This window comes from Melanostigma gelatinosum, assembly GCF_949748355.1.
Source record: "Melanostigma gelatinosum genome assembly, chromosome: 10".
In the NCBI taxonomy this organism is placed as follows: Eukaryota; Metazoa; Chordata; class Actinopteri; order Perciformes; family Zoarcidae; genus Melanostigma; species Melanostigma gelatinosum.
Genome location: NC_136643.1, coordinates 16808603 through 16833223, shown reverse-complemented (window position 1 = coordinate 16833223; position 24621 = coordinate 16808603). Strand labels below are relative to the sequence as shown.

Here is a 24621-nt window from a genome sequence, read left to right as displayed (position 1 = left end):
TTCTGTTGAGTAGCCTAGTAAACAAAAATATCGATAATCGTGTACATTTAATGTTCTTGTGTAGCATATGCTGACATATTAATCCCTGTCAGTAAAAAAAAAAATGTATTTTGTACTTTATCGATGCTGTAGGCTACCAGAAGTTTATGACGATCACTACATTCATGATATATGTGGTTAAATGTTGTTTTTTTCTTCCAGTCGGTTATTTTTCATGGCCTGTATGCTATGATGTTGTGAAAATCTCTGTATCTGCTGTAATGTGATTGAAACATAATAAATTAAGTTATCATCAGGACAAGCAATTCAGTTGTTTCTTTTTTTAAAATAATATCATGCCCCTATTCAAATGATTTGCATGTAAAAAGAAAAACATATATATATATTACAATAATCCTACTTTGACGATGACATTTGTTGCCTCTTGTGTGTGATTGGTCCAGAAAAAGATTGCGGATTCAAAGATCCGTTTTCGGTAATGAGACTTCCACGTGTCAAAAACAGCACAGCCATAACAATCTCAATTAAAGAGAGCACATAAATAACAGGGGCCACTAATAATGTGAATGCGCTGCACTGTCATGCATGTGTCATTTTCATATTTTCCATTAATTATTACGAAAAGTATACCACTACCTGATATTTTTCTGAGTCAATTTTTGCAACAACATTTGGTTGGAATGACTTTGTTTGCCAAACTAAGAGGGTGAAAGCAACAACAACAAAAAAGTTGTGAAGTTAACAAGTCCTCGACAGCCAAAGGAAGTGACACATCAAAAGGAAGTCTTGTGCGTGTGTGAAAATGTGTAAGGACCAGGACAAGACAGCTGGGGTAAGGATAAAATCAAATATAAAATATGTTTTTTACTATTATTTAGACTTCAGATTGATTGGTTGATTACTGCTGATTGAATGATTCAATCCTTACTGAACAGATGCTTTTATCATTACTTTTTAAAGGCGTCATAAAAAAATAGGTGAAACACTGCGATCAAATTAATGAAGTTAAGAAATATAATTAAAACGGGAAGACGGATAATAAACCCAATCTGCACTTAATTGGACTTTTGGTGTGAAAGGGAAGTGCACAGCAGGTGTGTAGCATTTAAAGTCTTAAAGTGTGTGTGAATGTGTGTGTGTGTGTGTGTGTGTGTGTGGGTGTGTGTGTGTGTGTGCGTGTGTGTGTGTGTGTGTGTGTGTGTGCTCATTGACAGTCAGCGATGGGCTTTCCCAGGGATAAACAGTAGATGGCGATAACTGAATGCAGGTCCTCTAATCAAACAGCTTTTCGTGATGTGGCCCTTCTCAGGTAGCTTCGAGACATTTCATTTTTTTAAATTCTTTTTTAATAAATTCTATATGAACGACATAAATAAAGGCCAAACAGCGACTTGCCTCTGGATTCAACTGTGACACCAGATGGCGATGCTACTATCAGCGAAAGGAATCCCTATTGTTAAAAAGACTCAAAACAGCAGAGCCCAAAATGGTTTCAGCTGCAACCAACACATCAAACAAAGAAGTACGCTCTCTGCCTGATAACAAACAAGTTCAAACTCAAACTCAAAGTCCCAATTAAAAAATACCACATATTCTTAATCTTAAACTTTATTTAATGGCTGGAACAAGCATGCAGTCAGATGGACCACGTTGGACCCTCAGAGGTCTCTATATACCTCAAGTTCAGTTACTTTAATACAAACATTGTACAATTCCACATCATTAAGCCGTCATCTTGAAGGGGGCGGAGCCATCATATGCTCCTGTTATTGTTAACAATATACATGCCTTAAAGTCTCCAAATACTTATAATCACTCCTCATCTGAGAATTTGATTGGTGTCTGTCTTTGCTCTGAGTATCCACACCAGGATAGGCCTACTGCTATAAGTCTTGCATCTTCAGTTCATTCAAAGGTTACTGAAGAAGACTCAGAAAAGCTGTCTCCCATCACAAAAATCATTTTATGGGACAAACATATCTCCAAGGAACACTTAAAAGAATGTGCAATTTTGCAAAGTGGCTGACAACATCAACTATTACACGAATGTTTTTCGATGTAGGATGCATGAATGAGACATTGTGTATGTGGGGTAAATCACTGCACATTTGGAGTGCAGCATATTCTGCTAAAATAGCTCTCATGCGTAAGCGTATATGCCCACTGAGTCACAGTCTAATGAAAAAACCACGAAGACATTGTTACATAACTTAAAATAAAGAACATTTCACCCGGAGAAAAACACACTCTCTGCTCACCTCTGCGTCCGAACAAAGGCTCAACGTTTAAGAGCGACGCGTCCACGTCAGCTGGCAGAGATGCGCATGTTTCTAAGAACGAGGACACGCACGAGAGGCGCGAGCGGCTGACCGACGGTGATATCAACATGTGACCGCTGTTTGGTCGCTCAGATACTGCTACACCTGCCCGGATTCTTACACTGCGGAGGTCTCTGCTCCATCTCTCTGACATCGCACGGTGATACACCGCCGAGAGAGGAAGATGGACCCCACGGACCAAGGTGCTCAGATAGAGCCGCTGCTGCCAACGGTAAAGAGCCCCGATCTCCTGGGACACATCTTTTTACCTATGTAGATTCATATTTCAGAACGCCTTTTATCCAGACCGTCAAGCCCAATATATGTGTGTTATGTACTGAAGACGAACATTTAAGAGTTATTAAAAATGCAACCGTTTCTAAAGGAGGCTTATCTTTTTTTTTGTTTTTAAGTTAAAATGTTTTCACAGAGTAAGCTACCTGTGGAGCTCTGAACAGGTGAGGCTCACCTGCAGAGCACCACTCACTTACATAAGAGGAATGCCATTGTGATATTGCATCACTGATGACGCATTTTGTTCAATCTATTGCTGAGTGAGCCAAAAATGTGACTCACTGTAACCTTTGCATGAGGTGAAAGTTACTTTCTGAATTGAAACAGGAACTACCAGGAGGCTTTATGTGTCAGTGTGATGCTCTTTTACAGTATAGCCTATAAAGCATGTAGGCTGTAGTGATTACAGTAAGTGATGTTACTTTGTGCTATATCATTGTGCAGATGTGCGACAGTAAATCCAGGCAGAAGTGACCTCGTGTCATTGTATGCTGCAATAAAGTTGATTATGTTTTTTTTTTTGTAAAATGCGGCAAATGTATGGTGGCGTCATGCTGTTCTGACAAAGCTACGGGATCTAAATGCATACTCTGGCAGCTATAGGTCACACAGACATGCTTACAACAAACTCTTCCAACAAGTATCTTGGGACGAAATGTTCTGTTGAAAAATTCTACTGACATAAAAGAAGTCTCTCCGGGGACGTTCACGCGTGGGCCCATCCCCATCGGTCTTTGCTGATCACTTTGGAGGAGATTTCTTGTCACCATACATATGCTGTTTACATAAAAACAGATTTTTCCATTGAGCTGAAGGTTTTAGACTGACTGAGCTTCTTTGCTCGGGTGTTATTAGAGCCACTATAGGCTTTGATTTCAAAAGGTAAGGTTGCAACCCTGGCCTTGAAAGTCACTGAACATTTTTTAAAAATCTAAAAATAACAGTTCAGAGTTAATCTTTATCTGATTTGGAGCGACACATGTCTGAGTATAGTGTTCTGAGATGCTGAATAAACCCTTCCAAACTAAAGTGAAGATTATTTATCTTTCAGGTCAACTCTTCCTTTGGCTCATCAGTTGGGCGTAGAAGTTTGGTGAGTTACATTCCCTCAGGCCTGTCGGGTCAACTTTCAAATTAAAGACTAGCATGTACATTGTTATTGCATCGAGGATCATTTTTTTGAAGATCAAATTCTTACATGTGTAATAAGAAGACAAACTCACTAGTGGAGCTGCAGAAACACTCCTGGGAGTAACCAAGTTGATCTGATGTGTCATGACAGTCTTGCATATGAAGAGGAAAGAGAGGAGAGATGGTGGAAATCAAGCTTTGTCTTTGATGATATGCTGCTGGGCAGCAGTGGTGATGTCGCCGCTATAATCTCATGATGAGAGACTGTCGATGGATGCTAACAAATTACAGTTGCTTGGCACAGCAGAAGGGCGTCGGTGTCTATCAGGCATGGTGTGAAGCAGGGCAGCAGGCGTTTGCACTGCAGAGCTGCAGCGTTTCGACTTTGCCGCACTCTGTCCAAACTCAGAGGACACAGCGGGAGAGCTCATGCATTCGAAAAACTTGGAGGCTCCTTGGCTCTTCAAAGATCAGGTAGGACAAGCGCCGTTTGGATCCAGGAAGGACTCAGATTGTGATGTGGTTCAGAGAGGTGTGTTTCACAGAACAGACATTTGGGACATTTTTGTATAAAGGGACCAAAATCAGTGTAGATTCTTGGCAAAAAAACACCAAAGTGGAAAACAGCTTTCTCCTGCTGACCGCTTCTGATCCATTTTGCAGCTTGGCGATGGATGCAGACGCTAAGTCTGCCAAAAACGAGGGTTATCAACTGTAAAACACCTTAAATAGCATTTCTGGAGAAAAAAAAACGAAGCACTAATGTGTCCTCTTACAGGATGTTGACGTTTATAGCAGACACATTTAAGGATTACAGTGTTTTTTTGTGCCACATGAAAGCCTGTGCAGTTAATGATATTGCTGCCACTGATGGTTCCAAAATTGCCACATCCATCTGTAGGGATCAGATCCAAGTATGTGATATCACTTCAGCTGTGTGGTTTATCAGCCCTTAACTGTAACATGATTTTGTTGGTGAATGGATGATTGTTCGTCTAAAAAGCATGTTTCTTTGGATTCCTCAGAACATACTTTATCCTGAGAACCGAGTTATCGATCTGATCTTGTTCTGATCATCATGTCTGAATTAGCCAATATGTCAGACGTATGTGTTAACATCATCTCTTTATCCAATCAACCCCTTTACAGTAACAGTTAATCCAACATCCAAAATGCACCAATGCAACCAAAACACTTCTTACACATCTAGCATTACAATATGTATCAATATCTTTTATTTATCGATTTATTTATCGAATTAAGATGCATTAGAACAAAAAGGTCCCTTCTCCATTGCATTGACTGTGCTGCCTTAGCGTATATGTAATATCTAGTATATGTATATGTAAGATATGTAAATTAGTCAGAAATGCTGCAATATGCATCAATAGGCTTTTTATTGTAATAAATCCCTCGTGGGGTTGAGGAAGGGAGAGCGAAGGGAAAGGTGACACCACAGTAAAAACGTCACAGCGTCCTATACAATTACAAAAGACACCCTTTGCTCACCGAGCACAAATCTTTCACAGAGATCATCAAAGAAAGGCGCTCAGTGTTGATGTGCGTCCCAATTAGGAGTCCATGCATTTTCTTTTTGATGATTTGTTTTTAGACGTAGCAGAATGTACATTCCAGTCCTATTTACAGTAATCTCGTGTTGTGCTGAGTTTGGAAAAAGTGAACTCAGCATTGAGAAATACGTGCAACCAATTGTACAAAACTGTAATGCTGTCTTTATGCAACAGTGGTGCATATTTCATATGGGCCAATGTGTCAGGTGTTTTAGTAACAAATACTGTCGGTTTAATCTGAGCAGGGACGTTGATCCATGCCCTGTGTATTTGTAGACAGATTATCAACATCAGCCACAACATTGTGGCTGCAGCCCAGCCCATGTGTCACTGCAGTTGTGAACAGCAGTGCCATTCACTATCGTAATGCCTTGATGGTCAACTGGTGGTCAAGATGGCTCAGGGAACAGCTGATACCAAGCCAGCTTTCAGGATGCCTACCGTCATACGTGTTCGTAGTCTGTTCACAATTTTGAGGAGACAGCGATCCTGCAGAGCTCTCTTGTTGTAGTTCTCAATCTGTTGCTGCATGGATTTGCAGGAAATAACGATCGGTGCATGAAGTACATGATGCACATCTGGTTAACTGCTTAATTACTTTTGCCACATGTGGGACGAGTGTCCAGTACTTCTGAGCTTGGTGGTTTTGTAGGACAAGGCGAGTCATGGGAAATCTCTTCTGCTCAAACAGCGTGTCATTCCATAGTTCTTGTCATCTGTCAAACACTCTGCATTGAGGATTACAGTCTTTTAGAAATGCATGTTTTCTGTCACTTTTGTGTATGAATGTCTGCTAATAAAAATGGCGCTTGGATAAACTCCATGTGGACCATTCTCATAACTTGCTCGCCTGTTGCAATGAGAATTAGTAATATAATTATTAATATCATATCAAAGCTGATAATCATAAACCTGTTTCCTTTATTTGGAATGCAGCCTGAGTTTGATTTCTCTACTCACTTATTAAGAACAAGTGCAATGTATTGTTGTAACTGGATACGTGTTGGTGGTAGAAGAAGATGGATAAATCAGTGATTAAAATGAAAAGGAAAAAAAAACAGCCATATGAGGAGATTACAAACTTACTTTAACTAACGTGTTGTAAACGGTGTCAAGTAGCGATTCACCTTAACGTAATAAAGGTAACTGCAAAGAAAGCACCTTCAACAAGTTTAATCAGGAGAGACGAGTGAATGAAGAAAAGATAATTGTGTACCATAACATGATGGGTGATGATAAAGTCTTGACGGAAAGTCTTTGGTGCTTACACTCTACATGGAGGTTTATAATCAAGGGGTGTTTGCCCTGAGCAGCAGCAACATTTCAATTCAATTCAATTAATTTTTTTATCGCCCAAAATCACAAATTACAAATTTGCCTCAGAGGGCTTTACAATATGTACACATTTAATATAAACATAAATCCCCCCCATGCAGTCCAGACACTGGTGGCGGCTGATGATAGTGCTGAGACTGGTATCGGCTGATGAGGATGAAATGATGAATCTGTGGTGATGGGAATTCAGTGGAGGGGTGAGAGAGGATGTTATTTAAAAAGAGACAGTGGTCAAATGATGGACAATGTGGGTGTGACACTGGGCTGTTAGATAGATGTGATCAGCTGATGAGAACCGCTGATCATGCGATTGACAGCCCCAGACAATGACAGCAAGGACATTATGAGGGAGTGTGCGTAAGAGGAGTGAATGGCAGGATACATGAGAAATACACTACAGGCCCAAGCATGCAAAGAACAGTCTGAACCCACACTAGAGCGTCATTTCAGCTTTTATAGTTGGGTCATTTATTGTTCCCATTCTAAAAAAGCTTTTTGTTTGTACTGGGATGACACTCTCTCCTCTTCAAGGTGAGACGTGCAATTAGTTTCCGTGGCGACCACGGCATCGGGTTGGATAATGTGTTTGTTCATAATGGCCTCGACCGTGAGGCCACATCAAGTCAACACACATTTGGTTTCGTGCTATGTTCAGGATACATTAGTAAACTTGAATATATGTTGTTTCATGTTCCAGTTCTAGCTCAGATAAAATACTGTATGACTCTTGTGGTCTTGAGTTTATAATGTTGAACATGTGTTTTTTTCAGAGGAATGATGACGAGGCGGTGGTGGACCGAGGAGGAACACGGTCCCAACAGGGAACCAACTTTGGCCAGGAGGACCTTGAAGGTACCTGGACTGCACTGAATGCATCTGGAACACAAACAGCTTCAAGCAGTGAAAGGCTGCTGTAGCTGAGTCCGCCCACTCTGTCCTCAAAACAACTGCTCTCCTCTTGACGGCTTTTTGTCAAGGACAAGAGCAGAGTGGGATGTTGAAACTGTGGGTGAGCTGAGTTTGCCTCAGCAATTTCGTAATCACTGAAAAACATGGACAATCAAAACAAGATTCAAACAGTATGATTGAGTAACTTCGGCTAACTAAAGGCCAGCAGCATTACACATCTGTATCTGCCTTAGTATGTTAGATGACACAACTGAAGAGAACTTTACATCTTAACTGTAAACGTGTTATTTGATCAGTTAAAGGTTTATTGTAAGGCACCTCTTTGCAATTTATTTCCAGTGCTCAACAGCAAAAAACTCATGAATCTTCATATCATACTGCAGTGAACTGAGTGGGCTGACTTACAAGAGCAAACACAGACGTTCTTCTCTCTCACTCACGCTGTCTCATACCGGCACAAACACAAACATGGACACACATACAGAGATATGAACATAAATCCCTCATTATTGTAAAATTGCAACATTACATTTTTACACATCATGTAAGTTGAACTGTATTCACACTTTCCCTGTCAAAGCCATATGTATAGCAATATGAACTGACTTCATGCAGTATGCTCATGTATAGATACTATACCATACTACAGTTCTCATATTATAATCTCACTATATCACACTGTAACTGAATGCCATACAAATTGTAAGAATATTTATCAGATACATTTTTGACTGTGTTTCATTCATCATTAAATCTGTATGCCCCTGCTGGCAAAAACACCCACTATTTTGACTTTTAAACTATTAATTCATGTATTAATTGTTTTAGGATCACTTATTCAGGCCCAGTTTTTATTTACCAAGCATTAAGTCGGAACATTACATTTATTTGCATGGACCCGAAAGAAATCATGATGTGTCTATCCTATTTTTTACATGATTGGGGACAAGATGATTATTTGTGATGAAGACTATTGAAGAAGGCTTTTTCTGATAATGTTTCTCTGTGCAGCCAGCCATTGACATTGTCCATTCAGTAAAACCTTATATTATTACATATCTGTTTGAGCAATCCACTCCATCTCAGTAAAAACACAGTTCAATCATAATGGTCATCTGTGATTGCAAACACACGCACACACAGACAGACATGTTGCAGTCCTCTAAACGCTGTGGGATGTGTCCTTATAGGCCACAGGACGCTCTACATCGGGGTCCACGTCCCCTTGGGCAGTACCAGGCACCGCAGCCATCGCAGGCACCATCACCATGGAAACAAACACAGGAGAAGGAGCAGGGACGGGGCCCCCACCTTGGTGGAGGGAAGAGAGTCTCCTGTTTATGGTACTGGCTATATCATGGCCCCTTGTATGCATGAAAAGGATTTCATTGTTCAGGATCTTTTACTAACTTAAGACACTTAGACCATTTCAATTTGAACCACTCAAGGCGATCTCTTGTGTTCCCAGACACTCCCTCCCAGAGAGTGCAGTTCCTGCTGGGCACTGAGGATGATAATGAGGAGCATATTCCTCATGACCTCTTCACAGAGATGGATGAAATCTGTGTGCGAGACGGAGAAGATGCTGAGTGGAGGGAACGTGCCAGGTGCTGTGAGACTGTCACGTCGTTAACGTATCCACACACAGTCATGACCTACATGTCATCACTGAAAGCTCTGATTGAATGGACCGGCCATGAACCTGATCCCACTTATACTGATGAGAAATATAGCTGCGTGTCCAATGTTTGTGTTTCCGTTACGTTAAGCAATCACAATTCAGTGTTGTAATGGCTTGAGGAATTAAATTGTTGTTACTTTCTTCCTTTATTTATCATGTGAATTATGTTCTTCTGTTAAAATGGTATATCAGACATATTTTATACAGTGATACCCTGATGAGAGGCAATACAGACGTAAGCTACTTACAGTAAGTAAGTGTTGTTATTGCAGCCAGAACAGATGGCCGGCCTGTTTGCCTTCTGCTGGCTTCTCTCCTTACCGGTACTCAAACTCCTGTTACAGGTGGCTGAAGTTTGAGGAGGACGTGGAGGACGGAGGAGAGCGATGGAGTAAACCCTACGTAGCCACTCTGTCTCTACACAGCCTGTTTGAGCTGCGAAGCTGCATTATCAACAGCACTGTGCTGCTTGACATGAGGGCTAATACCGTAGAAGAGATTGCAGGTATCTGACGTAATGACACACGGTTGTAGCAATAAGTGACAACGTTAATGTTTCTGTCAACCCAAGACCCCTGAACTCAGAAAATATTGTCTGTGTTACTATTACATTTCACACATTACTGAGTTAACTGGCTTGAGGGGAAACTTCATAATGCTGTGTCTTTGTGCTCCTTATATTTGTTTGATTGTCACTGTTTGAAATCTATGAAGATATTGATGCCCTAACTAAATTCCAGTCGCTCTTAGCTAAAAACTAAAAAGTCTGTGTCTACTTTAGACATGGTCTTGGACCACCAGGAGTTATACTCACCACTGGGAGACGAGCTCAGGAAGAAAGTGCGTGAAACACTGCTGAAGCGGCACCATCACCAGAACCAGAAGAAGCTGGCTAATCGCCTGCCGATTGTGCGCTCCATTGCCGACATGGGTCGACGGACATCGGACCTCCACCTGGACAAGAATGGTGAGAAAAGCAGAACGATATAAATATATAAATCCTAGAAAATGTTCTGATAAGAAAGAAAGAGTCTTTGGTTGAACTGGTCACTACATAGTTGACATAGTATGCAAACTGTGAGAAGGGGTCCTCAGTATTCATACCTTTGTTTTAAGGGGTCGCTTCACTGGATTCTGTATTAAATGTGGTCAGTAGTGTTTAAGTGTAGATACTTTGTAAATGTGCAATATGTGTATGTGTCTTATACGCATATGGTCTCAACTTGCGTATGCTCCATCTTCTCTTCGTTCCGATTTCATCCACCACCCACCATCTGCCCACCCACCTGCCACAGCCCCACTGAAGTCAACATGTGCTGGATATGCAGTATGCTCTTGCACCTTTACCAGCTTATACCAAAAAACAAAACATATTGTGCAAGCGCATATTCTCATGATTCATGTTGATACTGGCAACTCGAGTTGTTTTCGTTTGGTTGAAATGGTTGAATTAAAAAGGAGATAAAAAAAAAGAAAAGTGCAAAAGTACATACTATACTATACTATAAATACTATAAGTACTATAAGTAGTATAAGTACTATAAATATGCAAATTAGTTTGCTGTTGATCTTCGCTTTCGGTTGAATTCTGGGCTAAATTTAGTCCAGGACAGGGTTGTAGTTGGAAGCATCACTTGCCCATATCGTCACAGTGTTTTATAAGCTTCAGGTTTACCAGAATTCCACATGACAAAATGAGTAAGCCGAACACACCAACATGTTTGTTAAACCATTTTTTTTGTTTACTAGACATGTTGATGGCACATCATTAAGTCATTTTATTTCACCGCCAGTACACTGTAAACCCGAATTTATAAGTTCATAAGTCGACTCAGGTCGCCCCCGGATCGCGCACCGTCAAACAGCGGACTCACTGCGGACACCGGGGTATCCGCACATCAAACGCGCCTTTTTTCCCCGTTCAAATACTGCAGGCAGGTAACAGGCAGCCTACCATTAGGACCCAGGCAACAGGGGGCATACAATAGGGTGGGAGGTTCACCTTTCCTCCTGAACTCAGACAAACCTGAGAGAGCAACTGATCTACCCCGAGGCCGGCCTTTGTTTGGTAAGTTCTCTTTCTTTTTTTTATATGTTTAAAAGCATGATTTTAAGAGTGAAATTGTAGAAAAAACATTCTGTAAAGTGTTAACAGTACTTTTTTGATCCATTTTAGATTTCCTCCCTGGCAACCATCGGCGGACATGACACAAAACGGGTTACATGGAACATCCTTGCCCGCATGTTCAACGGTGATGTTGGGAAGAGAATGAACTGGAAAGGGATGAATGGGAAAAAGTCCTTCAGCCAGATGGAGTCGAAGACTTTGCTCCTGTGTAAGTCACTAATATTTAATGAAAACAATTTGAAGTCACCCAGAGGTCTTGGGTCGTGTTCAAACTTACAAATTCTCTTTGCAACTTCAACTTCATTCTCTGCTCAGGTAGATATTACTCGACTATATCTTCACACAATAGTTATATGATATATTAGCTCTGAATATAGCACAGCAAACCTTTACATGCCAGACAGCCACTAGCTTTTAGACTGCATGTCTGCTATATGTTCCACTGAGGGCTCATGGGATTTTGTATGATCTGCTTGTGATTACAGATGCCGTCGAAAGAATCATGTCTCACGTGCCGCCACAGATGATGAGTGTGAAACAGCAATGAGGTGGTTCAACCTGGCAGCAGACAGGGGAAGCTCCAGGAGGCGTGCCACAGTCAGCAACCCTACTGAACAAGCCTAAACATGTATGTGTTATACATGTGATACATGCGATGTTTTAAAATCCTGTTTTTGATACTATTCATTGCAGTTTGCTGTCTGTTTAGGTCTTATATGCAGAGACACCTTAACTGTGGGTCAAGCCTCACATGGTTTTAATCCCCCTTTGTCACCAAAGACTCTCAGGAAATGTTTAACGACTAAGATACTTATTTTGAATTATGTTATAAGTTTATGTTGAATGAGGAGTAGGAATGTTCCACCACTTGTGTTTTACAGCGTATGCTCAGGACTGCATATTGGTGTTCAGTTGTTTCGATATCTTTAACCCAGTTCCTCTGTCCTGATCCAGTCAAGTTGAAATGTCTGCGTGTGAATAGTCATTCACATGGCACAGTTACTGTGTAATGCTGCATTTCTTCTCTTGACAAGTTGGAATTTCTTGTTACAATGCAATGTTTTGAAAAAATAAAACGCATTGGAACATTCAAATGTGTTGTTTAATTTCTTTCCTTCTGTACAATTTTCTTGAAACAATACATTAAATCTCAAAATCAAATAGTATAATTAATTTAATTAAATGTAAAGACATTACTTAAATAAACTAATGGTCTTAAGTAGCAATCAATAATGTTATATTAGTGATTTGTTTATATATGCTTATGTATGTTGAACTTAAAATAGTTATTTCATTAAACTTACACTGAAGAACAGAAATAATTCAAGTGAACTAATGATTAAAGATTACTAATGTGGACTTAAATTTGTCGTCTGCATTCATTAAGGTTCTATGTTCACACAACTAGATCTGTTTAGTTCCTCCATTTGTAAAAACTTAAATGGTTTGAGGCAACGGGTTTCCACGCGGTTTTCTAGTAAAGTCAACTAGTTCGGGCTAACAGTGTATCAAGCATATTTCAAAGCAACAATCTCTGATAAGCGCCACGCGGTGCTTTGTAAGCGTATTAAACACTATAATGAGTGTTAACTTTTGACCCTGCTGTTTAATGAATACAGAAATTAGGCCAGATCTGTCAGGCTGCTTTGCAGTAATCATCTTAACATGAGCCTGTTATTTTTTTGTTCAAACACAATAACAGTAATGAAAATCTTTTATGGTTTTATCCACCGAAACGCAGGTAAAAGTTGTCCTCTGAACCTTGTGTGATCCTCACTCCTGTTCCGTTTTTAGGAATATTCTGTATACTTGGTCAGTCTCAAGATATTTAGTGAAATCATCAATTCTTTCTAATTCTCCTTTCTGGATTACCCAGGTCAGATGACGGCCTCCCAGTCTCAGTTAGCGTGTCCGGATGGGAAAGCGGACTTGAGCAGAGAGAACAGTTCTGTGGACTTCAGCAAGGTAGAGCACACACACAGATGCACTGGAAGACATCCAGTGCTGCCCATAGGCCACAGGACAGGATCTCAGTCTTTCTGTGTTGCTTTCAAGAATTTCCTGTCGAGCTACTAATTTCATTCAACGATATCTCTGCGGAGTCAACACACATGCGTTGTAACCATGATTTACTCCTCCATCCTTTTTTTGTGCCTTTTGTTTGGGGAAGTAACCTCTTTAAATCGGCATGTGGCACCTATTCACTTCAATAATAGCCTACATTAATACATTCATTGCAGCTGTGCCAGGTGGACGGTTAATAACTTGCAAAACCCCAGTCAGATGATAGAGGATCAGCGAATCAGGCAGACAAGACCACACAACCCCTCTGACCCGGCACTCTCTCTGCTACTAGAGGTTGGAGAGGGGGGATGGCAAGTACGGCATGTTAACAACGGGGAGGCCGTTTGGTCATTTTGCTAACAAAGATGCTGGCATGAAATCGCAGCACTGTGTTTCTCTAACTTGTGTGCATAACGTCAGAAATCTCTTAATTTTCACAAGTATTTTCATTTCATACTACTTTATACTTCTACTTCACATGTCAGAGGGAAACATCTTACAGCTGTGGTTACTAGTTCATTTCTTGTAATGTCATCAAAGATAAAATACCGAACAGTATAAAATACAAATTATGTCCACCTCTACCAGCTACAATAATAACATGCTGCCGACACATAACAGTAATGCATCAGCAATACTATTGTTCTGCATAATGAGTGACTTTTGATACTTTAAGTTTAATTTCTGTATAATAATAATAAAATAATGCTGGTATTTTACTTGTAACTAAGTATATTTATAAGTTTTGATACTTCTGTAAAGGATCTTGCATCAATTAATGCGCTTTTATCAGAGTGGGTAGTGTATTATTGTATTGTAGAGCTGTCAGAATACTGTACAGTTGTGTGACATTAGCCCAAATGCACTTCTTACTAAAAGTGCGTCATTTTTGACAAATATGAGCTGGCTGTTATTTAATTGTGCGTTTCAAACAACAGACAGGAGGTCATTGTTGGTATTTTTTTTAATGGAAAAGCCATCTAGTTACGGATTAGGATTATAATTAAGTATTGCAACCACATAACAACCACACACAGCAAAGACAAAGACAAAATCTGTGTTGAAACCTTTTGCATACTGTATAGGATTTTACCTTTTGTTCAGGTCAACAATAATAACTGTTCTCCTGTTCACTTAAGACAATAATGCAATGTGCTCTGGTTATATGGAGTGTATTTGTAGAACATTTCTACCTGATCGTCAACTTTATATATTTATGAACACGGCAGCAATCAAAGTCCCCCCCCCCCCCCTTTGCATCATCTTAAATGTTGTTTACTCTTTACTAATGGACACAGCAAAATATTCAGTATTAGCTGTGATACTTAAAAAATCAGCACCACAACAGTGTTTATGGAAGTCATGACCCATCAATACATCACAGATATTCTGTTGGGTGATTCTGGACTGCCTCCCAAGAGCCGCATAAACTCTATGAAGGAACAAACAACACTCCAGTCAACACTTGCCTCCTCATAATTATCGCTGAAAAATCAACACCTTAAGTCTTGCAGAATTCTCTGCACAATGCAGTTGCGCTGCATTAAAGAGTGTAAAGCAGATTTAGCTACTGTAAGAGGATCACTTTCATCGTCGGGGTCAGCTTTTATACGCTTTTAGGAATCATACTTGGGAAATTAAGAGGAAATTCATTCTTGTGAATCATTATGCAACAGTTCAAACTAACATCCATGTTTTTGTAATATTCTACTGTCACACGTGTGACTTATTTGAATGTTACGCCCTATGACACACAAAGTCTGGACGGCCGGACTATATTTGGACTCGAATCCAGTCAAACCTTTTTATTTGGGGCTTAATGTGAGGATGGACAGCACAAATATTGATTTATTTACATTGTGTCTTTTTGCTTTTTCAAAGCATGCTCACAGTCAAAGCAGCTTAGACGATAACGTAATCCGGAAAGGCCTTTTATAAGATATTCTAAACACCACACAATGTGTCCTCTTTCAGATAGACCATCATTTCATGAAGAAGATCCCAGCAGGGGCCGAGGCGTGCAACGTGTTAGTGGGAGAGCTGGAATCTCTGAACAAACCGGTGGTGGCATTTGTCCGCCTTTCACCGGCGGTCCTGCTCAGTGGGCTGGCTGAAGTCCCCATCGCCACAAGGTGACTGCAGCTAAAACCAGTTCAATGAGCTGCTGCTTACATATCGTTTATCTACCCAGCTGAACCCTGTTAGTTGGTTGTGACAGAGATTTGATTTGACAATGTGTTTTTGCCTTTAGGTTTCTGTTTATTCTTCTCGGGCCCTTGGGTAGAGGGCCTCAGTACCATGAGATTGGAAGGTCCATTGCAACACTGATGACAGATGAGGTAAGAATTCACTGAAGAACACCTTATTATCATGTTAGGATTCTGCAGGGGTCATTTATTTATTCATCTTTTGAAGAGTGTGGTTTGTTTTTGAATGTCTACCAGATGTCATACTCAGATTTTCTGCAGGCACTTTGCATAAATTCACAGTCCAGCAGAACTCAACAAATTCCCAAAGTGATGGAACATTTCTCAGCATGAAACACAGCTCAGAGCTTTTGTGACAAGCTTTTGGCGATTAGTCAGAGCCCTCATGTCCTCCTTGTTGTCTGGGATGTAGGCTGCTCTCCATCATCACTTAGGAGGAGAAGATGGGCTTTGACAAAGTCCAAACTTTGTTGTATTCAGTAGATTCGACGACACTCGATCTTTTTTTTTTATCTTTTTATTTTCTTAATGATTATTTTCGGCCTTTTTTTTTGCCTTTATTAGATAGTGTAGCCGAAGATAGACAGGAAAGGGCTTGTGGGCCTCTGCTAAGGACTCAGCCTTAGTTCATGGGGTGCTCACTTCTTCCATGTGAGATAACGGGGCCCCGGGGCTGTATATATATATAGGGGAGAATCGTAAGTCAGTGATTAACACTAACTTGTGTCATAGTGAGCGGATCCTCTGTTTGTACCGTATATTCTGCACATGTGCATATGTATAAGAGATGCCAAATACAGGGGGAGTCCGAATCAACCTTCCTTATCTTTCTGTCTCCAGGTGTTCCATGATGTTGCTTATAAAGCTAAAGACCGAAATGATCTGATTACTGGGATTGATGAATTCCTCGATCAAGTTACGGTCCTGCCCCCAGGAGAGTGGGACCCATCCATACGGATAGAACCACCTAAAAATGTACCTTCTCAGGTTAGTAGGAATTTTGTTAGCAGGTTGTCTTCCTCTCCTCTCTTGCAGATTGTATGTGACTCTTTAAGATTTTGTGCTTGAAAAATAACCTAACTTGCTGTTGGTTGTTTGTTGAACAGGAGAAGAGGAAGAAAAGTAACATTTTACCAAACGGATTAGTAGAGGGCGAAGAAGAAGTGGAGGAAGGTGGACACGGGGGTCCAGAACTGCAGCGTACTGGAAGGTACCCAGTGTTTAAAAAAAAAAGACGTGAATTCTAATCACCAGTAGAAAAGCATGAAGTCTTTATACAGAGGTGAAGAAATACATTTTCAGAAATAACGAAGTGCCTCATACTGAACTGTGGATATGCAGTGCTGTGGCAGTACATCATGCAGCCCACTCACAACGCTCACTGCTTTGTTGCAGTTGAACTACTCAACCTCCAGAGCTTCACACAGCACTCATTTTGTTATGTTTTGTCACATATAGGGTTGTAAAGGCATACCGGTATCAAGATATTCCACTGCATTGAAATGGACGGTTATCATACCGTGTACATTTGATAATCTAGACGAGTATTGAAAAAAGTGAGTGTGTGTTTGTGTGAGTTAAAGGTACAGGCAGAAGCAGTCTGGCTGTGCTGTCGCACACCTACAGGATGTTAAAAACCGTTACAACCCTAGTAACATACAGAGAAGAACTTGCAGTTAAATATGATATGGGAATTTTTAAAAGTGTGCTTATTCAATTGGGTGACTACAATACAAAAATGCTTTCGGTGCTTTAGGTAATTAAATATCTCAAACAGAAAGTATACTAATACTGACATAAGGCACTAAATAATACTGTTAATAATAATAAATTAAAATAAAAAACAATTATGTGAGATACTCTTGGGTTACAGTATTTCCTTTTTATCCGCTGTCTAAAATGTACACAGACCTTTACAAAATCAATCCAGTAAACTAAAAATCTTCATTGTAATGCTGATCTTCTATTTCTGGGGAAACTTGGTCTGTAGTTGTAGTCATAACGTGGTTTCCATAGAAACATCCTGCCCGTCTATTCGCAGCTAGACTGTTGAACATTTGGGAAGAAGGGAATGGAGGGAACGCAAGTAAATAGAAAAGACAAAATAATAATAATGTCAGCACATTTGTCAATAATACAGCTGTAATGTCAATTTCCTTTTTATATTTCCAGGTGGTTTGGTGGTCTTTTCCTAGACATCAAGCGCAAGGCACCCCACTACCTGTCCGACTACACTGATGCTTTTAGTTTACAGTGTATGGCCTCTTTCCTATTCCTCTACTGTGCCTGCATGTCTCCTGTCATCACCTTTGGAGGACTACTGGGCGAGGCAACAGAAGGACGCATAGTAACTCACACGCCCTTTCCTCCAAATGTTCACAGTGTTCTGCCAAGACTAGCTGTACACTGCTGTGCACTGTACCAGCCTTGCATTACATGTTACTTGACGACAGTTGTAGTTCAATATGATAAAGATTTTTGAGGTAACTATCCACCAAATAATCTCTCTGTCCTTTCCCATTCCACAGAGTGCAATTGAGTCACTGTTTGGAGCCTCACTGACTGGAATAGCCTATTCCCTGTTTGCCGGGCAGCCCCTAACCATTCTGGGCAGCACTGGGCCGGTTCTTGTGTTTGAAAAGATATTGTTCAAATTCTGCAAGTATGTCTTCTATTCATTTAACTACACACATAAATAATCTATTTAAATTATACTGTTTATTTTATTTCGTTGTGATAACGACTTCATCAATCCACCCCATTAGAGACGATGAATAATCAATATATGATGTGGTTTGATCTCATTTCTGTCCCACAATGATTTTTTCCCCCTTCAATCTGCACATAGGGAGTATGGCTTGTCCTACCTGTCTCTGAGAACCTGCATTGGTCTCTGGACAGCTATCCTCTGTATCATCCTGGTGGCTACAGATGCCAGTTCCCTCGTTTGTTACATCACACGTTTTACAGAGGAAGCCTTCGCCTCACTCATCTGCATCATCTTCATCTACGAGGCCTTGGAGAAACTTGTCCACCTGGGAGACCACTATCCCTTTAACAAGAACAACAACCTGGACAAACTCACCATGTACTCGTATGTATGGACACTTATTCTCACACACTATCCTGTGCAAAGTAGTGGAAAAAAGTAACGACTATTTACATGTCCTGGAGGTACTGTAAATCCCTGACAGATGAGGGATTATTCAGTCAACCAGATGTTCATTTGCCTCCACAGATGTTCATGCGTTGAGCCTACTGACCCCAGCAATGCCACCCTGAAGTATTGGGAGATCACCAACGTCACTGCCTCAGAAATATACTGGGAAGCACTGGAGACCAAGGTGCTTCCCACGCTGATTTGGTTTAAGAAAGTAGAAAGAAAGAAAGAATAATAAAACACAAGTCTGTTGGTTATGGAGGTTTTATTTGCACACTATAGCTGGAAATATTGACAAACACAAAGACAAACTGAAAAGAATACTTTTCATTTCAGTTTTCCACCTTAAAGTGGCATTGCCCATCCAGATGTAGGAAACTGAACAGAGCAGATTAAGGGAATGATGGCTGGATTATATTGGATTACTCATTGCAAATCACTATAAAAGCACATTTTTTTGGACTCAGTTAAGTTTTTTGTTGACATGGTTGCTGATAAACCGCATTTGTGGGAACGTGGAGTCTGCTGATTCCTCTGAATTGTTAATGAAATGATGAGTATGAATAACTCGTTGCAGGATTGTGTTGAAAAGCGCGGGGAGTTTATGGGCAGCGCCTGCGGCCCCAATGGACCCTACGTTCCCGATGTCCTCTTCTGGTGTGTCCTTCTCTTCTTTTCCACCGTCCTCATGTCCGCCTTCCTCAAGGAGTTCAAGTTCAGCAATTACTTTCCCACAAAGGTACTATTTTCCCCACATTATCATTAGAGTGCATTATGATTCAAAGCATGAAGGTAAAGCTACTGCTGTATAGTTACATAGTGCAGTGGTGCGCTCTAGTGGTCAAATGTAGATACTGCAAAATAGAAACGAGGACATTTGGAAATTAAGGAGTTCCATTTTATGTAACCCTTTTGTTTGCATTTATATTGAGTAAAATAGATACAACTTTCCTCTCTCTTAGGTGAGATCCATCATCAGTGACTTTGCTGTTTTCCTCACCATCCTAACCATGGTCTTAGTTGACTATGCCTTAGGGATCCCCTCTCCAAAACTAAAGGTTCCCAGTGTGTTTAAGGTGAGCTCTAGTCCACAAAATAAGATTTCATCAACAAAGCTACAAATTATGCCAAACCAACAACAACCTTTTTATTTTTTATTTTTCATCAGCCAACCAGAGATGATCGAGGTTGGTTCATCAACCCTCTGGGGCCCAACCCCTGGTGGACCACAATCATTACAGTGTTCCCAGCTCTGCTGTGCACCATCCTCATCTTCATGGACCAGCAGATCACAGCTGTCATCATCAACAGGAAGGAACACAAACTCAAGGTACTTTCCTGTCCCAACTTTGAACACTTTGAACACTTTGGTAAGAATGCTTAAACTGTACAGTAACTTGGCAACACGGTGACTTGAATTCAGCCTTTTCTGAGCGTGCCTCCAAACTTCAACTTTATTTACTGGTGCTTTTCCCCCGTTCAGAAAGGCTGTGGGTACCACCTCGACCTGTTCATGGTGGGGGTGATGCTCGGCGTGTGCTCTCTGATGGGCTTGCCCTGGTTCGTAGCAGCCACCGTCCTCTCCATAAGCCACGTCAACAGCCTGAAGCTCGAGTCAGAGTGCTCCGCTCCGGGAGAGCAGCCCAAGTTCCTCGGCATCAGAGAGCAACGCTTTACTGGCCTCATGATCTTCACCCTCATGGGCTGCTCCGTCTTCATGACATCTGTGCTGAAGGTCACTGTCTTTTATTATTTGTGCATTTCCGTCTTTGTGCAATTATTCTTCCAGTGTTATTTCTTGGTGAATTACTGATTGCAGCAGGTCTGCTATAATAGAGCAGTTACTGGCATACATTTTCGTGTTACTGACACAAAACTTTTGTTGTTCTTCAGTTCATTCCTATGCCTGTATTGTACGGAGTATTCCTTTACATGGGGGCATCTTCTCTCAGAGGCATTCAGGTAAAATGATTTGAACTGTAACTGTATTTAATCCATCATTTTCTGCTCACGTAATGTATCACGACATGAGGAAACGCAAGGATCCGACCGACTCTGACTGGACTAAATATAACCAATGTTGAAATATAACTGTATCACACACATAACAGCAACGTTTTACGTTTAAGCTTTTCAGTCCTAATGCTCACACCAGGCAAGAAAGTTAACAGTCGTCTGCGCTCCCAGAGTTACAATGTTATCACCATCTGAGCAGAATTTTAGTTGTGAATATGAATTTGTTGTGAGATTATCTGCATGGCTGAGATTAGACAGACAGTTGGCCAGTGTGGTTACATTTTAATTTATCGATGCTTCTGTCGGATAATCTTTGTAGATCGTTCTCACTGAGCCACGATAGGGGAGCGCCTCCATATTGTCTGGCTGCCCAGATAAAAAGTGTTAATTGGCCTCTCGTGTGTTCCCAGCATTTACAGAACACCTGGCTGTTATTTAATTGCCCTGTTTAATTCTTACATTCGTCTCTTTGAAGTACTCTCTATTATTGGTTGTGAAAACTATATTTATATTAAGACAAACACTTTTTGAAAAAAAAAAGATACTTTGCACAGGTGTCGCTCCATGCTTTTCAAGGGGATACAGCTTGTTGTAGTTATGCATCCAGCAGATGGGGACACTTTTAGCTTGATGTCTGTTTGCTGTTTGCTGCTGGGGAGGCGGGGTATCGTCACTTTTAAAAAGCTTTTCTGTTTAAAAAGGCTGCGCAAACGATTACCTTTAAGATGCTGAACTGCTTCAGAGCTGGATGATATAATTCTCTGTGGGTTTGCCGGATTTAAGGAACCCTTACATGTGCATAGGTTGTGGTGATCCTTCTGGAATTGTGCATTATTAAAATAGATGTACTATATGTATCTCTATCTATCTATCTGTCCATCTATCTTTGTCCAAAAAATAAGTTACTGGAAATTCAAGATTTTTGTCATCATTTCCCTCTCCAGTTCTTTGATCGTCTGAGACTATTCGGCATGCCAGATAAGCACCAGCCGGACTTCATCTATCTACGTCATGTACCCCTGAGGAAGGTGCACCTCTTTACCATCATCCAGCTCAGCTGTTTGGTTCTGCTCTGGGTCATCAAGACCTCCAAGGCTGCTGTTGTCTTTCCCATGATGGTGCGTAAACGATCGCATTTTTGCATTTTAAGGACCATTACAGAAGCATACCTTGCACCACACATCTAATCGTAGTGTTAATAGGGATCAGTGTTGAGTGTGCAGAGGTGTTACCGGGGTGAGTTTGGCACTTCCTACCTACACAGGGATGAATGCAAGAGTTATTGAAGGGAGACAAAGTCATGAATTTTCATTTCATGTCCTGTCTTATAATACCACTTGTACCTTGAGAAGCGATAACAATTTTGTAGCATCTAGTCAGCAAACTGTCAAGAAGTACATGGACTGTTCAAACCCCCTGTTAGTGGCACCGCAAACACAATAAAGGCCAGTGCCACGCATGAAGATTATAAGATAGCGATGTTATTCTGGTCAGCAGTTTGCAGTTTGGTCGGATTTTGTTAATTGACATTGTGTGGACCCAGGATGGCGGTGAAATGCTGCCCCCTATTTCTGTGCTGCTACATCTTATATATTGCACATGTAACTCAAAATAACACATGGAACATATTACAAATAATATCATACTTTATCACTCATATCTTTTGTTGTCTAAATGTAGAGAGTTTTGCTTACTGTGCATTGTTTAAAGTCACACCTTCTTCCTCTACATCTATGACCGTACTTAAACAACATTTAAACTGATTTATCCTTCATACATTCTGCCTTCAAAAACTGCTTAGCACAGCACAGCGCACTCCTTTATTAGGGCACGCAATGTTTGTGTGTCAATTCTGCAGGTGTTGGCTCTGGTGTTTATCAGGAAGCTGATGGACTGTTTCTTCACCAAGAGAGAGATGAGCTGGCTGGATGACCTCATGCCAGAGAGCAAGAAGAAGAAGATTGAGGACGCTGAAGAGGTTGCTATTATATACCAACAACTATGTATCATAACATGCATGTCAATGTCATTTCATTTGATTAACATTTACATGCATTTGTGTTATTTGACCCTCAGGAGGAGGAGCAGAGTATACTGGCAGAAGATGAGGGAGTCGTGCAAGTGCCATTAGAAGAACACAAGTAAGTTATATTTTACTTGCAGTATAAGTACCATTTACACAACAGTTTTTTTCTAAATGCCATTTCATGTACAGTACATTTGAATCTGTTGAGTAAAGATGAGAGCGTAAATTGACATCTCTTTTTACAGGGGAATACCCATCATCAATATCACAGATGAAATGTCAAAAGGTTCTTTTGGAAATACTTGGACTGCCAACAGCTAAGATATTTCAGAAAGAATCAAGACCTCATAACATTATGGTAAGACTTTTTGCATTGTTGAACATACAGTATACTTACTCATATCGTACAGTTGGTTTTGTGTTTACAGAGAAAATACATTACACAAAAGTACATTAAAAAAGTGTCTTATTACGAATTGCAGAAGACTTTTGGCTCAAATATCTTCAAAAACTAAAATATTGAAAATCTACTGTACCTTTAGATCTCAATAATAATTGGTATTAGAGTATTAACAAAAGTCAGACACATCCTTTTTTTTTTACTCCAGTACGGTCTGTAGGTTAACTATCGTTTAGTTGAGTTGTTTAGGTTTTTGAATTTTAGATTTAAGGAGCAGTTAGGCATTTTGGGAAATATGCATATTTACTTCCTTGTTGAGAGTTAGACAAGAAGATCGATAGCACCCTCGTATCTGTGCTGCAAATATGAAGCTACGACCAGCAGGTTAGCTTAGCACAAAGACTGTAAACAGGGGGAACAGCTAGCCTGGCTTAAGGTTTTACTCTAAATACAGTACATTCAGTATAATAACACACTGATATCTCTCTGGAAGGGGCCATTCTGCATGTAAGTTGTATTGATTATACAACTGTACTTGTATTCAAGTTTAATTTTGAACACAGGCATTTTACTTGTAATGGAGTATTTTTACACTCTGATGTTATTACCTTTTCTTCAGTAAAGAATCGGAGTACTTGTTCCACCACTGTCGGTAACACATCTGTTTTAAACGACAATATATGATTCATAAATATCTACTAATCACACATCTGTTTTTTCTTTCTTGATTTTCACAGTTCACCACTACAGTGTTTCACAGAACTGGTGTTTATGATGAGAAATGTAAGATGAAGAAAATGGAGGACAGTGCTGTGAGTCTTAGTCACTATCCCTTCTGTGCGCTCGTAATCAAATATGTGTTTGTATATTGCAGTTCATCGATCCTTCACGTTTAGTCTCGTGAATCTACGTGCGTTCGGTAAGTGAAGAACTGTGTGATCTGATGTTTCGGAACCAATGAAACCTTCTCTTTTCTCGAGCTGTCGGGTTGACTTTCTAAACCTAGAAAGTGTTTTGCTACACCAAATGCTAACGATGGATGTAAAAGGTTTTGGAGACTGTTTTCAAGTTTTTGTCGTTGGATAAATTTGTATTTATTTTGTTTGATACTTTGTATTTTGAAATATGATTATATTAACATTTATTGCGTAACATATCCTTGAATTCTTTATCTATTTGTTTACGGATTCCCTGTAATTCCTAATGTTCTCTTTAGACATTGGATATGATGTGAAAATGATTAAGATATCGTAACTATTTCAGAAGCCGAAGGTCATTCTTGACCATTAACCATTAGAACATTCTGAAAAGCCATACATAAATACATAAATGTGTTAAAAGTCCTATAACATGAAAAGCCAGTAAAATACACATTTCTGAT

At 40.2% G+C, this 24621-nt stretch overlaps 1 protein-coding gene across 1 annotated transcript; it reads left to right on the top strand.

Annotated features, from left to right (window-relative positions):
• Nucleotides 1-2502: 2502 nt before the first annotated feature.
• Nucleotides 2503-23161, top strand: slc4a10b (solute carrier family 4 member 10b; the record flags this gene model as incomplete). Its single annotated transcript, XM_079277641.1, has 24 exons — nt 2503-2550; nt 7420-7501; nt 8749-8901; nt 9027-9165; nt 9584-9744; nt 10021-10206; nt 13244-13332; nt 15406-15563; nt 15683-15770; nt 16479-16625; nt 16745-16848; nt 17811-17985; nt 18167-18300; nt 18487-18732; nt 18877-18982; nt 19376-19537; nt 19761-19874; nt 19967-20128; nt 20282-20533; nt 20692-20760; nt 21759-21932; nt 22673-22792; nt 22891-22955; nt 23086-23161. The coding sequence occupies 24 exons, from the start codon at nt 2503-2505 to the stop codon at nt 23159-23161; spliced, it is 3210 nt and encodes a 1069-aa protein (XP_079133767.1).
• Nucleotides 23162-24621: the final 1460 nt, after the last annotated feature.